The sequence below is a fragment of the Rattus norvegicus genome, chromosome 1, assembly GCF_036323735.1.
Source record: "Rattus norvegicus strain BN/NHsdMcwi chromosome 1, GRCr8, whole genome shotgun sequence".
Taxonomy (NCBI): Eukaryota; Metazoa; Chordata; class Mammalia; order Rodentia; family Muridae; genus Rattus; species Rattus norvegicus.
The window spans coordinates 266,293,462-266,310,286 of NC_086019.1; the positions used below are offsets into that span (position 1 = coordinate 266,293,462).

A 16,825-nucleotide genomic window follows, 5' to 3' on the forward strand; every position below is an offset into this window, starting at 1 on the left:
CAGTTTCTCCTATAGTTTACCCCAGGGGAAAGCCCTCTCCTACTCCACAACCTGGTTCTGAATTGCTACTTCATCCCTAAAAGTAAAATCCTTATTTACAAGTTTTTAAACAAATGTTTATGTCACAATGACTATTTCTCCCATTTAAAGTTTTCTGGTATAGAAGTAATACACATTTGTTCATAGAAAATTTCAAAAACACTAAAAATTTTGAGAAATAAACAGAATCCTATAATCCAGAAACCACTGTCTATCCTTCAATGGGTTTCCTGTGTTTTCTCTGGTTTTTTAATGGAGTTCGGATCACACACGTAACCTAGAACTTGGACTTCCAAGCACCTTAAATGAAGTTCAGATTCATTTCACTTGTGATGCTAAGACTTTACTGAAATCTATCTTATCTACTCTGCAGGTTACAAACTTCAAGCAGACAGCTTGGAGAATCTTCACATTTGTGTAAGCACAGGGCCAAAATCTAAAACATGTCTAACACCCCAGGAAGGCGCCCTTGGTCTCCTTCCACCACATTGCAGCCCCAATCCCAACCATGCGGTCCCACACCCTACCATGCCTATCATTCTTGGTGAATACTGTTGGAGTTTCAACTTCCAAGAGCATTTGTTCAGCAATGTACTTCTTTGGCTCCTTCTGTTCGACATAATGCTTGTGTGACTTTAACATACTGTATACAAAATAGCGTGTGTTTTTACTTTGGAGCGATATTTCATGGAAACCATACATCATAATCATGTGGGCAATCCACCGTCCTGTTTGGGAACATTTGAGGATTTTTTTTATAGCTACCATGAATAAATATACCATGAATACAATTATTGCACATTTTCTTAGTGGACACCTATGCTATAGATCATATACACACATATGTACATACGTGTATACATATCCTTTTGACGGTACCGATGCTCTTTTAAGTCATTTGCTCGGTGGTTATGCCTACTAGCAATGTAAAGTCTCAGCTGCTCCAGAGATTAGGGTACCTAACACTGTTGCTCCTTCTCATCATAGCCACTGTGACGGATGAATGCACAGCCTCAGTTAACGAAGGGCTTTGAGGGTTACTGACAGTCGGATTTCTCGAGTGCTACTTGGCCATTTGGACCCTTGCTTGTGAAGTGTGTGCTGTGGTTATGGATGTGCTGCAGTTGTGGCTGTGTGTGTCATGTTTGTGGATGCGTGTGCCATGCTCATGGATGTCTCTATGGATGAAAGAATGGCTATTGTCTCACTGCTGAACCCCAGTTCCTCACTCAGAGACCAACCTAGACTGGAGCCTTGTAAGAACGTGAAATAAATACCACAAATCAATTTAGATCTTTAAATGCCTCCCTCCCTCCCTCCCCCCATGTGTATTTTGACACTGCTACCAGGAAGGATGGGGGGAGATAAAGAAGCTCCCTAGATGTATGTATGTATGTATGTATGTATGTATGTATGTATGTATGTATGTAGACGAGACAGACAGGGAGGGCTTAGTTAGGGTTTTACTGTGGTGAGCAGACACCATGACCAAGCCGAGTCTTATAAGGAGAACATCTAGTTGGGGCTGGCTTACAGGTTCAGAGGTTCAGTTCATTGTAATCAAGGCAGGAACATAGCAGTGTCCAGGCAGGCAGACATGGTGCAGGAGGAGCTGAGAGTTCTACATCTTCATCTGAAGGCTGTTAGCAGAATACTGGCTTGCAGGCAGCTAGGATAAGGGTCTTATAGTCCACACCAACAGTGACACACCTACTCCAACAGGGCCATACATCCTAATAGTGTCACTCTCTGGGCCGGGCATATACAAACCATCACGGATAGATAGATAGATAGATAGATAGATAGATAGATAGATAGATAGACAGACAGATAGATGATAGATGGATAGGTAGGTAGTTAGAAAGATGGATGGATAGATAGATGCAGAAAGACAGACCTGAAAAGTATGAGCTGGGAAATATTAAGCTTTGGTAAAGCTTTAATAGAATTGGGACTCTCCATAGCATTCCTCTGCCTTGACTTCCCCAAACTGTACTCTGGGCCCTTCTGTGTCTAGATTTACTCCACAGGAACCTGGAAAGCGTCAACCCACCAGCTTGAAGCAGACTCTAAGGGACTAAACAGGTGTCAGAGATTCTTAGCCAAAACAAAGTAACACTGCCCACTTGCCCTTCCCAGCCCCCCTTCCTGCCCCCCCCCCATGCCTGTTCATTAGCACCATTCCATGCTTTAGTCTCTCTCCAACTATGACAAGAAACCTGGGATGCCCATTTATTCGAAATCTGTATGGACTTATGAGGCTGAAGGATACTGACTTGAATTCCGCATATTATTTCCTAATTAATAGAGAAAAAGCATCCCTGGTAATCCTCTTAATTCCTTTATATGAGAATCTAGGTCACATCGGCTAGATAAAAACTTAAAAGTGGCATAAAACCAAATCACATTAATTAGGTGTCTCCTTAATGTCTCTCTAATTCCTCTTTCTCATTCTGCCGCTAAGCAGGAATGTTAGCATTGCTGGTAAGCCTGTTTTCAAACTGGCTTTCAGAGTAGATGCCCTGTGTAGCAAGACACTCATCCAGAACTTAGTTCTCATTCTGACCAAAGCGCACTAGGACGATGGAAACTTTATCTAATGAATGACCAATACGACAAAATTTTTTTCTGCACTCATTTCTAAACCATGTCTGGTTAAACGAAACAAATCTTCTTTGCATTAAAGACCATATTCTCTATTTCAAAGTATGTCTCCTGGCTTGCTTCTCTTTATTTCAATAGCCTAGACCAGTGCTCTGCAAAGCAATGCTTGCTGCCTTATAGCTTTATTGAAATACATCAATATCCATTTGTTTGTGGGCTACCCATGGCTGCTTTTTTGCTAGACTCCCAGTTACATAGTGGTACCAGCATCCATTTGCCTCACAAAGGCCAAAATATTCTCCACTGTGTCCTTTACAAAGTTCACGTTAGGCTACTCATTCGAGGGTTCAGATCTTGTGTTTCTTACCATTTGATCCATGCAGCCCTGGTTACTGGTCCCACCTGTGCAGCTCTGAGTTTGTTAGAAAGGTCCCTGAGAGTTAAAATTGTCTCCTCCCACACCCCTTTTGACTCAGGTTAACTGGGCATAAGACTTATTCCATGGTGGCTTAGTTTCAAGGAAACCCTGAGATTCATCCAATAAAGCAGGTCTAACAGTGCACACTCGCAATCCCGTGCATGTGAAGTGCATGCTCACAATCCCAGTGCATGTGGGGTGCACAGCTGCAGTCCTAGAGCATGTGGGTGGAGGCAGGAGATAATGAAGTTTAAATTTATCCTTGTTTGAAAGCAGCCTGGGCCATATGAAACCCTGCCTCAGACAAATAAGGTGTATAAGTGACCATGTATCGATTTTATTTTCTCCCTGGTGAGCCACAAGGAATGGTAGGGTCTTACTTTTATACTCAACAACTTATAAGTAAATGCAAAATTCAGAAACAGCACTCAAAGTTTTTTTTTTTAAAACACACTTCATACATCAAAAGAAACCATGTAATAATGAAAGGAGAGACAAACTTAGAAACTGTCAATTTTGAAAATTAGCTTTCCAATCCTATTTGGCTTTTCCTCACTCTGTAGTTTTGTTCCGTGCTGTGGGATACGAGATAAGACACTGGCCATCAGTGAGGTCCCTGGACCTAGACTCTCCCTCCAGGAGGACCAAACGAGGTGTTGGTGAGCCATGCAGAGGCAGGGTGGGCTCAAGCTTCAGAACTGTGTTTATGATTATGTAATTGCTCACCGTACACCGCACTACAACATTCCAGGGCAGCAACAGTCCTCAGGCTGATTTTTTAAATTTTTCTCATTAATATTTTTTAAGCAAGCGCTCATGTGTGTGCATGCCTGCATGCGTGCATACGTGCGTGTGTGTGTGTGTGTGTACAGCATATATGTGCAGGTCAGAGGATAACTTGCAGAAGTTGGTTCTTTGCTTCTACAATATGGGTTCTGGGATCGAACTCAGGTTTTCAGACTTGGTGGTAAGCGCCTTTACCCACTGAAGCATCTTGCTGGCCCCGCGTTCTTCTTGGAATTCTTTATTTTATTTTTAAAGGGTCATTTAGTAAAACAGAAAAACAGAGGGCAGAAGCAGTCTGTTGTGGAAGTGCAGTAGTAACGTCGACTTAGACACAGTGAGACGGGAGATCTCGGAATCTGGATCTTTACAGGAACGGTGTACAGACTTCCTTACATGGCTCAAAGGATGAGCAGTTAGGCATTTTAGTAGATTACCAATTCATTCAACTTTGAAGAGTAATGACAAGGCAAAAAGCCCCATTAAGAAGAAACAGAGAGGGGTTGGGGATTTAGCTCAGTAGTAGAGCGCTTGCCTAGGAAGCGCAAGGCCCTGGGTTCGGTCCCCAGCTCCGAAAAAAAAAAAAAAAGAAGAAGAAACAGAGAGTGAAGGAAAGGCCATTCAGAGACTGCCCCACCTAGTATCCATCCCATCCGCAGACACCAAACACCCACACTGTTGCTGGTGCCAAGAAGTGCATGCCGACAGGAGCCTGGTATAATTGTTCCCTGAGAGGCTCTGCCAGAGCCTGACCAATACAGATGCAAATAAATTCTCAGTCAACCAACAGACTGAGACCTGGGACCCCAATGGAAGAGGTAGGGGAAGGACTGAAGGAGCTGAAGGGAATTGCAACCCCATAGGAAGAAACATAGTAACTAACTGGACTACCCAGAGCACCCAGAGACTAAACCACCAATCAAAGAGTCCGCATGGAGCGACCCATGGCTCTAGATACATATGTAGCAGAGGATGATGGCCTTATAGTCCTGTGGAGGTTTGGTGCACAGCATAGGGATATGCTAGAGCAGTGAGGTGTGAGTGGGTGATTGGGTGGAGGAGCATTCTCAGAGAGGCAAAGGGGGATATAATTTGAAATGTAAGTGGACAAAATGGTGAAGAAGAAGGAGGAGGAGGAGAAGAGGAAGACAAAAAAAGAGGAAGAAGAGGAAGAGGAGGAAGAAGAGGAAGAAGAAAAGGAGGAGAAAGAGGAGCAAGAGGAAGAAGAGAAAGAAGAGGAGGAGGATGAAGAAAAAGCAGAGGAGGGAGAGGAGGAGGAGGGAGAAGGAAGAGGGGGAGGAAGAAGAGGAAGAAGAGGAGGAAGCAGCAGCAGCAGCAGCAGCAGCAGCAGCAGCACACCGGCCCAGTGCTTGCCTTTAATCCTAGCATTAGGGAGGCAGAGGCTAACCTGGTCTAAAACCTGGGAAAAGCTGCCATTTGATTTGTAAATATAAAAATATCCGTGGCTGTGATGACATATAACATAAATAAAGCAGAGGGCAGGGGTTACCCCTGGATTTGGATGTCCGTCAAATGCAGCTTTAGTCTCTCATGCATTGCTTTTACAATCAAAGTCTTTTCTGGTATGATTCCTATTAAGCAAACAATACCTCAGAGTAGAAATAATCCAAAGTAGAATCTGCAAAAACAAAAAGAAACCCCTAAAAGTGGAAATAACCCAAACTAGACAGGACTAGCCGACAATATAATTAATCCAAAACAATGTCCAGATAGAGCTGTGATTGTGAACTGTGTAACCTGTTCATTATCCTGGGCGGGGTGTGAGTTTTATAGATGTTCTCATTTAACTTTCATACTCCTGCAAAACAGGTCGTCGTGTTACCCGTAGTTTACAGACATAGAAATTTATTATTACAGAAATTAAAAACTCAAGCTGGGTGTGGTAGCCCATGACTGTATTCCCGACACTTGGGAAGTGGAGGGAGGAAGAGAATCTAGAGTCCAAGGTCAACTTTAGTGACACAGGAGGTTCAGGGTCAACCTGGGCTTCAGGGGACAGCCTTCAACCATGCACTGGTTAGTCTTTTGTAGACTTGATCCAAGTCATCTGGGAAGAGGGAACCTCAGTTGAGAAAATGCCAACACAGACAGGTCCACAGTGCACTTTCTTGGTTGATGACTGATTGGGAGAGGGCCCAGATCGCTGGGGGCGGCACCACTCCTGGGCAGATTAGTCCGAAAGAAAGCAGAGCAAGCCATGGGGAGCACGGAGAAAGCAGAGCAAGCCATGGGGAGCACGGAGAAAGCAGAGCAAGCCATGGGGAGCACGCCAGTAAGCAGCACTCCTCCTTGGCCTGCATCAGCTTCCGATTCCACTCCTGCCTTGAGCTCGTGCCCTGACTTCCCTGGATGACAACATCTATAAGCTGACATAGAGCCTTTCCTCCCTAAGCTGACGTGGTTCACGGCATTTTATCACAGCAATAGAAACCCTAACTAAGGCAGCACCCATCGCATCCTCCCAGAGAAGGAAAAATTAGGAAACAACCGCAGGGAGATGGCTTGTCAGTAAAATATTTGCCGTGTAAGCACGAAGATCCAAGTTCTAATCCCCAGTATCCACATTAAAACAACAAAACAAAACAGAACCGGGTGCTGAGGCAGGCGTTGGCAATCTCTGCTCTGGGAGCCGGAGGAAGAGCCAGGTGGGTGCCTGGAGCTCACTGGCCAGCCGGCCTAGGCAATCAGTGAACTCCTGGATCATTGAGCACGCCATTCCAAAAACAAAGTCAGGTAGTAAAGCAATTGAGAAAAACACCCAGTGTGACCTGTGACCTCCACACCCGCATGCACAGACATGTCCACATACACACGCAACACTTATACACACCACGGAGAAATAAACGCTTTCTAAATTAAGACGCTCATCCAAGGTTACACAGGAAGAGGTGTCAAAGCTATGATCTGACCCAAGTCTCTGCCTCTAGAAGCCAAGGACTTAACCAGGACCCTCTGTCCAACAGATCCATTCTCTCCTGCTTTAAGTTTATATAATACATTTATATCGGGAAAAGAAATAACTTTGAAGTTCACCAAAAAGCTGTCCCATTAACAAGGGGGGAGTAAATCATCGGTGTCTGTGACCCTGCGAGAAGAGGCAGTGATGGCTCCCAAGGACAGGAGGCTGCCTGTGAAGTCAGGGAGGCTCATAGTCAGACCTGGCCCTGGTAACCAACAGGGTCACTGGAATACCAGAAAGCCCTCCAGCATCTCTTGTGACCACCCTACACGTTGTGGATGATGGCATGCCCTCCAAGTTTCTGTCTCAATCCTTCTGTCCCCCACCCCCACCCCCAGGGCATAACTGCCTCCTGTTGGATGGCCGCCAAACACAGCTTTGGCACACAAGTGGGTCTTCTGAGATCATAAAGACAGGGACTCACCACTCTGAACGACACCACCACACCACCTGTCATCAATGGAGAGGTACTTGGTGAATTAAATGCCACAAATGGAAAGCTCATGAACAACCACGGGAGGACTCCATAACGCATGGGGCAAAAAACCAAAGCTGGCACTACCAACTAGAGGCTATCATGGTGAGAGTAACTTGAAAGTTAAAAACAATAAATTCATGAGTGAAGACAAGAACCTTGAAAAGGAGAGGCCTGAGTGAATTAATACGGTCGCAGTCACCTGGGCAGCATAGTCTTTTATATGAAGACAGAGGCAGACTCCTATATGAAACAGTCAATAAAGAGGTGCTTGTCACTCCGCTACCATGCTGACAAAGACCATGCGCCCCACAACTCCTGAAAGGTTGCTTCAAACGCAAGCAGTATGGGTCCCTGAACGGCGCCATCAAAAAGGGAATTCTGGACTCATACTGTCCGTCAGATTAAGGTCTTTGAGGCAGCTTGGTGTAGTCATAAGCCAGGAAATAGAGTGACTGTCATGGTGGGGAGATGAGACTTGGACAGAAGCTCTCAAAGCCCTGCTATTGCTGTTTTCTCGGACGGGTGCTCTATGCTCCTGGCTGCTATTGGTCCTCACTCCTCCCGCAAGTTCCTGGCAACTGCATGCTCTGATTGGCTGACGTTCATGGACGCTGGCAGAGCTCATTTGCTGAAGTAGCTGTGAATCCACGGTCTCCATCCTCTCCCAGGAAGCCTAGAGGCGCACAGACACACTCTCCCTCTTTGTGGGAATGAGTGACAGGGCAGGAAGGCTGGTTAAACGTCTCCTGATGATTATCCTGGCTTTCATGGCAGCCTTTAAAGTGTGTATGCAAATGATGGAGACCTAGGTATCAGCAGTCACATTTAAATATAAAATAGAGGGCTGATATCTCAGATGCCTAAATTACTATTAATCATATGTAAATGCTAGCTCATGCACTTCATTTATATCTGAGGAGAACAAATGACGGCATCAAAAATCTTCCCTCAGTAAGCAGTTAAACCTAAAGCTCTCTAGGTACTCTATGAGAAGGGACCGGATCTACTCTAGTAGGGAAAGGGATGGATAAGCATGTTTGTTTGAAAATATCCGGGAACCAACTAGTGAGGACTGAAGTGATGTTTAATTATGGTCAGACTCCTGTCCATTTAATGTATCCCTTTATAAAATTACCAACTTCATAAAAATATGTTGTTATAGCCAAGCCTAGTAACACATGCTGTGATCCCAGCACTCAGGAGGCTGATGCCTGGGACAGCCAAGAGTTCAAGGCCAACGTGGGCTACATAGCGAATCTAAGGCAAGCCTGGACTGGTTAGAAAGACACAAACAATAGTGACTGTATTGCCAATAAGTCCTGTATTGAGCTCTGTTTTTTAGATACAGAGCAATGAGACCCTTCCTTGCTCCAAACATAAAGAGTGTCCGATTTTAAGTCTTGAAATAATTCGCCGAATTCCAATCTAATTATGACTGAGATTCATGTTAACTAGTGAGTTCCAGCTGGCAGCAAGTGGAGATGCCAGAAACCTTCAAAATATGTCGTGGAATAGAAAGGGAATCAATTAAAGCAAAGGGGAAAAAAAAAGATTCTCCTTCCGGGTTTAGCCTCTAGAAATAGCACCCACTTACGGCTTACTCCACTGGCTTAGAATCTCTTCTGTCACGTAAGATTTTTCTGTCCTTTACCCTGACATTCCTGGAAACCAAGATGAACATCCATTCTTTTGTGTAGTACAAGCAAAAAAAAAAAGACCTTGAATTTATTTAAAAATAAGATAGCAGTTTTATCACATCTTATAGATCATACCGAGCGTGTATTTAAATAGACACATCCTGAGACATTGTAGCTCTGTCGCTATGACCTCTTTAGGAAAATCATAGAATTGTAGGTATTTTTTTTTAACCAGAAAACACACACTAACACATCTTAATGATAATACCATGCACAGTATTTTTATTAAAATTTAGATTATGCCTTCAAGGAGGGTCAGAGAGTATGTAAAAATCCCGTGATCTAATCCCTCAGTTAGGATGGATGAAGGGAGGGAAACGTTGAGACTGACTCTGGCTTACCGCCCACCTAGGGCTACTGTCAACTTTAAAACTTCCTATTCCAATGTTTGTCAGTGTCCATCTTCCAGTTACTGTCTAAGACAGATCAATAGCCAATGCAGGATCGTGTTTCCCGGTTGTTAAAGCCTGAGCTCTGAGAATTACTTTTACTGGAAAAACTTACAAGCTTGAGAGGCCACATGAATTATTCATCATCTACCTCGTGCCAACCCTGAATGCCGTCATGCCTCCTGACAAGTGTGCTCATGTGAAGCAGACCCAGGTGCCCCAGTCCTCCAAGTGCCCGGGAGGATGACAAAGCTGAACCAGGCTGAGCTGACCGGAGGTGCTGAGACTCAGACAGAGCCAGCATCGAAGGGGGAGGGCACAGAGCCCGTCTGCCTTCTGTGGCATGCCCTACTGCCTGCTCTCCAGAAACCAAGGTAACCCAGCCTCATGGAAGAAGAAAGTCTTTCCCTAAAACAAAACTGTAGAGAAAATATCCCAGGGCAGCATCCAAACTGAAACAAAACTCTCAGAGACACAGTCACAAGTGTTTGGCCACTGTCACCGAGGATGCCCTTAAAGTACCCAACGGGTTAGCCTGCCCACCTGCTGTGCTCCTGTACAAAACAGTCCTGCCCAGTTTAACAGCCCTGTTTATTAATGTCTACACATATGCTGACATGTGAGATAAGCATTTCATGTCAGTATGTGCTTTTGGAATACATAGATTTCTATGTTATTTCTATGTTAACATAAAAGATAGGCATCCCATGGCTTTAAACAACAGAAAGAGCCCTGCATCCTTCCTTCTCTCTAAGACAGTCCCCTGATAGACACATGAATGCCAAGTTCACAAAATGTCACTCAAACCTTTGCAGCCTTCAGAGATGTGGCGAGGGTCCACTACCGCCGTCATTTCCGGCATTAACCTGTACCAGCCTCTGGTTCTGGCTTTGCTTTCCTTGGTGCACAGAAGGACTGAGTCCACTGCTCAGAAGCTAGGCTGGGCCTGGCTCTCTTCCCAGGAGTTTGTGGGCTGAGTTAAGTCAGGGAGGGGTGTGTATCGTGGGTGTGCTGCTGGCCCAGGAAGAATGGGGAGTTTCCTGTGTGATTCTAGCACCTTCCTCACCTACAGTGCACTCCTCCCAGCATTCCCACAGCCCAAAGGACCTCTCAGATCCCTGACACCATGGCTTCTGAAGAAGGCTGGCTGGTTCTGAGAATGCATGCCAAGAATGTTCCTAGGATTTGGCTCAGTTTGCACAATCCGGAGTGCAGATTTTGGTCACTGTCATTTCCCAATAGCTCCGAGAGGTGACACCGAAGAAGGATGATATCCTCCTCCCCCTCGAAACCCACCTTTCCCTAAATGAATTTCCATCTTAACCAGATGGGCGAGTTTTCTCTCTTTTTACTATTACATGTTTAATACTAAGATAAGGAAGGTGCAGCAACTGCAGGGGCTTTTCTCATTATCAGCTGCTCATCTTGGCTCTGGGGACTGATAAAGCCCTGGCAGGGGTTGACTTTGAACCGTTTTCCATCAGGAGCTGGTGTAAGCAATGCCTTTATGTGGAAAGGCACCCTGCACCTTCACCTGGGCACCCCTGGGAACACCGGACACGGACTTGGGTGACCCAGTTACGTCAGAACACCTGAGACTTTTGCCTACTGGGGAACTCAGGTTAAATGGGAAAGGACTTAAGACCCTCAGCATTGGTTACATGGATGGTCTAGGAGAGAGGAGGAGATCCACTGGGAGGGAAGAATCCTGAATTCCTCCAACAGGGAATCAACCACCAGCACCATTCTGAGACCGCGATTTAATGTAAAGTCCAGCATTCACAAACAAAATGTGATTTAAACAAAAACACATTCGTTAATAACAAATTTGATCAACTCAAGAGTCCAGTTGTCCCTCTTCCTGCCAACAGGTTTGATCTGTAGTGGCCTCCAGTGGCTCACCATACTCGAGAGTCCACCATTGTCCTACCCTACCGCAGGGCCACGGCCTGAGACTCAGGGCCTCTGATAATGTTCTCCTGACCTGGCAAGGTACCAGGCGCCAGACACAGGGCCATAGCTAAATCACTCACTGATAAAATGTTTGGCACCTGCAAAGCCGTCATGTGTCAGCCGGTTCCAGGAGGCCACTTACATTGATGGAAACCTGATTGTACCTGCTGCCTGGAAGTCTTGTGACAGTGGTTCATACTTCAGCCCTGGTGCTCTATTTTGTTATTTTGAGACGTTTGCCATCTGAACATTAACCACATAGGTCTACCATAGTTGCTGTCTTTATTCTTGGTGGCCTTTTAAAACTTAAAGGAAGCCAGTCTTGGTGAGGTTCTAGGTGAATGAGAGACTCAGTCTCATCCAAAATGGTAGACAGTGCCTGAGGAATGACACATAAAGTTGTCACTGACCTCCACTTGCTCACATGCCCATGCATGTGCACATACACATACATACAGAGAATCAAGGGAAGAAAGGAGTGAAGGATAGTGTGCCCCATCTACTTTCTGGAGCTAAAATAGTTCTGGCTAAAAGTATGGCTTCCAGCCCCTCATAGACTAGACAACTGAGAACAGAGAACATTTAGTATTGAGACTTTATCATCAAGAAAGCAATTCCCCCAGTTAGCCTCCTCCACATACGACCTCTGTCTAACCAGACAATTTATTAGAGCCAAACAGTTAAAACACGCAACCACTTAGTAGTTAAATGGCTATGGTGTGTTACAAACTCAGGGACCTGGGTGTCCCTGACCTGACAGGACCAGGCTACCTTTGAAGTTTGAGGTGCTTCCTAATCCCCGCTTCTGTAACTGCTCCTGAGAAAGTGGTTGTTACATGGCAAAGAAACACATCAGAGTGCTTCCAGTAGTGTGCCCACCTGTCTTTGAGAAATGCTTGAGTAATAAATGTCATTGAACAGGCTTCTCAGCCAGATTTAATATTAATAGACCCATGTGCCACCTAACTAAGAGATGAGTAAGGTAAGAAGCAGTTCATAGATTTATTTGACCAGAGCTTTGTGTAACTATTAACCACAGTTTCGAGCATGCTATTCTAAAACACATTGGCAGGGATCTGAGAGAAACTTTACACTGTAGTTTGAAAGTCGAGAAGCCTTTAAAGGCCAAAGAATTCAGGGACTTGCCCAAGGCAGTCTGGAAAGTATGAAGACAATTTCTCTGCAGGTTAAGCTGGGTTTTGCCATTTGCTCCGATGGGCCCGAGTGGCTCCAGGTGCAGTAAGGTGTGGCCTGTGGCACTGCTATATTGACCTGGGAATCACACACCCCAAACAGCAAACCTGACAACAGATCCCATTCGTTAAAAGACCTCCCTGAGAATACCTTTGCAATGACAAGGCAGATGAAGCCAACCAGGGTGTAATTTATGATGAGCTATGAACAAGATGCGGCAGATCTCCGAAATGAACCACCACAGGGCCCTCACCTAATCTTTCAGACTAAGCACAAGGGACAGAAGCCTGAAGCAAATTGAATTTTGTAAGAAAAATGGCTCCACTATGAAAGGCAAATTTATTAAAAGGTCATATCCAATAAAGAAGAAGAACCTTCTAGACCTTGTCTAGAAAGATGGGAAAAAATGAATCTGTGTTATAATGATGTCCAGCCCTCAGCCCTGGAGACCAGCCTCAGCTGGAGCTCAGCTGTGAGGACAAAAGAGATGGGTTTTGAGAGTTAAAAGGACCATGGGGTTTACCCCACGCCTCAACAGGAAGCAGAGACCAGGAAGAGTCTGTGGCGCCAACTGTCTCTCCACTGCTGGACCCTGTGTCTACCCACCGCTTCGGAGCAGAGCCCATGGAGTCAGTTCTGAGACTCTGAGAGAGTTTGCTTTATGAGGTAAAGACCACTGCTAATGTCCTTTTAACAGAGGAAGAAAGTAAAACTACCAAAAACAGTTAAACTTTCCAGGGTCACTGCTCTGAGGCAGGTAAACAGGGACTTGAACTTGGGTCTGTAGGGCTTGAACACTGTCATAGTGAAATGTGAAGACCACAGGACGCCACGCCCACACCTCCAGCTTCTCTATAAAGTTCTGCTCACGGAACACGTGCAGACAAAGAGTCAATGTCAGTGCCCACGGCCACAACTGCATGGATTCTGTGTACAGAGACTAACAACACTCAGAATGCGCTTGGCAGTGGTCACCTGACTGTTTGCCTTCTCTCCTGCGAGGTTCTCACACTAGGTTTTCCACATCTTCAAAAACCTGGCTCCTCCCCCTTGCAACAGTATCTTTTTGCCCTGGCTCTTAGGTCTCCCTGGTAGAGAGAAATTAAAGCGTTCTGTTTTCCCTGTAAAAAGAGACAGGCATTTCTCTTTAGTGATATTTGTAATTAAAAAAATAAGAAGATGTAGAAACACTCCAGTCCCAGAACCTGGGAAGGTTATAAGGAAAAGAATACATTACTGCCCCATGATGAGATCCCACTTTGTTGAGTAAATCAGCATGACTTGCTACAGTGTGTGTTTTCGTAACTTGTACATCAGTTTCATTCTCATTTGCCTCATGAGTTACACATGAAGACAGCAGTGGCAAAATGGCAAAATACTGCAGTCGAAGCTCCTCCCCGAGGAATGCAGGGTGCCCCTGGCACTGTGCCCAGCTGGCTGCACTTTACGGTTTCTTTGCTACTCATAAGTAGGGGACAGAATAAAAATACCCTGAAAAACATGCCTGTCGTGGAAATGCTACCACATTGCCCTATCTCTCCACGACTTGCCCAAAGTCACTACATTTCCAGAACCTTCTCTTTGAAAGCTGTGCTCAGACTTAATAAGAAGAAAAAGTGTTCTGTGTTATAATAAAATAAAAATGTTTCCCTGAGCCAGCAATCCCATCTCAGCTCACCAGGATACGTTGGGGGACTTTCAGTTTAATATTCTGCATTTCCCTGTGTGTTTGGTAACTCACTGACAAAAGTCTTTCCATCTACTCTCTAATGAGAGACTGTTTTACTTACGGTCTCCAGCACACTAATTACTCGGAAATTTTTTCCTGTTGACTTTGGAAATGCACAGTGTCTTATCTCTGTTTGGGTTCAGATTTTGTGTCTTCCAAAAACATCATTTTCTTTTTCCATCAAAAGGAGCTAGCTGGGTTAGCTACAGCTTCACAGGGTGAGCCAGAATCCAGATAGTAATACCAAAAACTGTTTCCACTCTGCTCCTTCCAGTGACCTTCTACACCCCCCTCAAAGACTTAAAAAAAGTTCAAAAACCCTCCTCCTTAAACCCCAAACAAACAACAACAAACCCCTGCTATCGAGCCTTTCAAAAAAGCCAACACTGAAGTAGCAGAGGTTTTCAGGGTTCCTAATAACCTTGACCCACTGGAGTCAAGAACAAACTTATATTTAGTACTATGTGCAAACCACGGTCACATGATACCCCGTTCTATGCCCTCAAGCACAAAGCTAGGCTTGAGGGAGCCAGAGGGAGGCTTTCTACCACTAAAGCCAAGGGCTTGACAGATAAGCTCCTGGAGGCTGCTCTAGGGCTGAGCAACCGGAAGAATGTAGGTCTAGGCTCCACCTCAGAATCTTCCTGAGAAATGTCAGTTCTCCAGCTTTATCTTCTGGGCCTCCAGATAAGCCTTCATTAGAAGAAAGGGCTCATAAACACACAACAAATCATTCCCACCTTACCTAATCAATTCATTTTACAAAAACAAAAAGGAAAATGATCGCCAATGAGATTGGAGCCAGGTTCCATAGTGCTGGATCAAAGCAAGGTTTCCCGAGCCCTAGGCTCTGAGCAACATCCACCAATGTCTGAGCTCCTCCTAAAAAACCAGGTACAAAAGCAAAAACAAACAACAACAACAAAAACAGGTACAAAGACTGACCAACAATCTATCCCATTGTGCACTGCAGCAACACCCACCAATGCACAAGCTCTCCCCAAATGGCAGACACGCCTTCTATCCTACCCATCATGCACTGCGGCTCCGTGTAAGCAGGACCCAGGCAGTTGTCACCTTTATTAGCATTGTAAATGCTTTTTCTAAAAAAAAGTACCAGACAAAGAGGCTAGAGATAAAGTTAGCTAGAGCCTTGATGACTCAGCATAAGAAATGTTCAGTAGTTTTAATGAAAATCACAGCAACAAATCATATTCGGTTGATGAAAGTTGAATTTACATTTAAATTAGACTGAAGCAGGTGAAAGGGAGTGGGCCCGCCCAAGGATCTGTCTGCTTTGTGCCACTCAGAGAATGTCCCCAATTACTTTCTCCTTTTGGTCACTAGGGCTGTCTTTGGGCATACCTGGCAGGGTTATTTTGATTGTTGATTGATATAAGAGGTCCAGCCCACTGTGGGCGGTACCATCCCTAGGCAGTTGGTTCTGAATCGTATAAACCCCCGTTGTCGATCAGCATTCTCTAGGGTTTCCGTTGTACTTGGCTATGAGTTCTTTCTCTGAACAAGAACTCTGTGTGTGAAGGCACTGAGTTCCTTCCTTGACTTCCCTCAGTGAGGCTGTGATCTGGAATTGTAATAAATCCTTTCTTAAGAGCCGTTTCTGATACACAATGACGTCCACAGGACTACAAGTCAACATTCTTTTTTTGTTTGGAATTCATTCATTCATTCTTTCTTTCTTTCTTCCTTCCTTCCTTCCTTCCTTCCTTCCTTCCTTCCTTCCTTCCTTTCCTCCTCCTCCCCCCCCCCCTTTCTCTGCATTGCCCAGGCTTCCTGGAACTTGCTCTGTAGACCAGGCTAGACTCACTTGCCTCCTAGGTGCTGAGATTAAAGGTGTTTGCTGCCACCACCTGGTGCCACGATTCAGAGAAGTGAGGGGCAGAAAAATAGCAAGAACCTGGCTGTTTTAGACAAGAAAGAAAGAAAGAAAGAAAGAAAGAAAGAAAGAAAGAAAGAAAGAAAGAAAGAAAGAAAGAAAATGAAAAAATTCTGGCCTTTAATTTAAATCGATGGAAAATAATCACTGGTTCACAACAGCAGAGTATAAAATCTGCACTGTAACAAGATCTCTTGGGATCTTCTGAACATCTCACAGCCTCTCTAGTAGCATCTAGAAGGTTTAACATTTGTTTAAGTCAAAGGGCTAAGACCTTGTTCTGTAGTCAGTGTCTGACCGAAACAGGATAGCCCTTCACGACTGTACAAGAAGGCAGATGCTCCCCTTAGGAGACAGAACAGTCCTTCAAGAGGAATCTCCAGCAACTGACCCACTTACCAGTGATACCAATGATTTAAAAATATCATCACTGCACTTACAGACAGTGGAGAGCCCTTGTTGAGCCCTTAAAATGCTCAGGGATTAGTGAGAGCACTTTCTATATGTTCTTACTAATACTCACATTTTTCTTCAAGTTACCATTGCTATTCCTATTTAAAGGATGTGTGTGTGTGTGTGTGTGTGTGTGTGTGTGTGTGTGTGTGTGTGGTGTGTGTGTGTGTTGGGAGACGGGACATATATGTATATATTTAAATAATATGTA

The 16,825-nt window shown here is 44.8% G+C and overlaps 1 protein-coding gene across 25 annotated transcripts in view; it reads right to left on the reverse strand.

Annotated features, from left to right (window-relative positions):
- The window catches only part of Ablim1 (actin-binding LIM protein 1), a 288,302-nt gene that overhangs the window by 204,594 nt on the left and 66,883 nt on the right, over window positions 1–16,825 (reverse strand). Inside the window, exon 1 of one of the 25 annotated variants that reach the window (XM_063288164.1) lies at window positions 10,196–15,965. The exons of the other annotated variants lie outside the window; for them this stretch is intronic. Coding sequence (XP_063144234.1) covers window positions 10,196–10,250 — 55 coding nt within the window. The 5' untranslated portion in view covers window positions 10,251–15,965. Of the gene's footprint in view, window positions 1–10,195; window positions 15,966–16,825 lie in introns of those variants that run through there. 25 annotated transcript variants of the gene reach the window in all.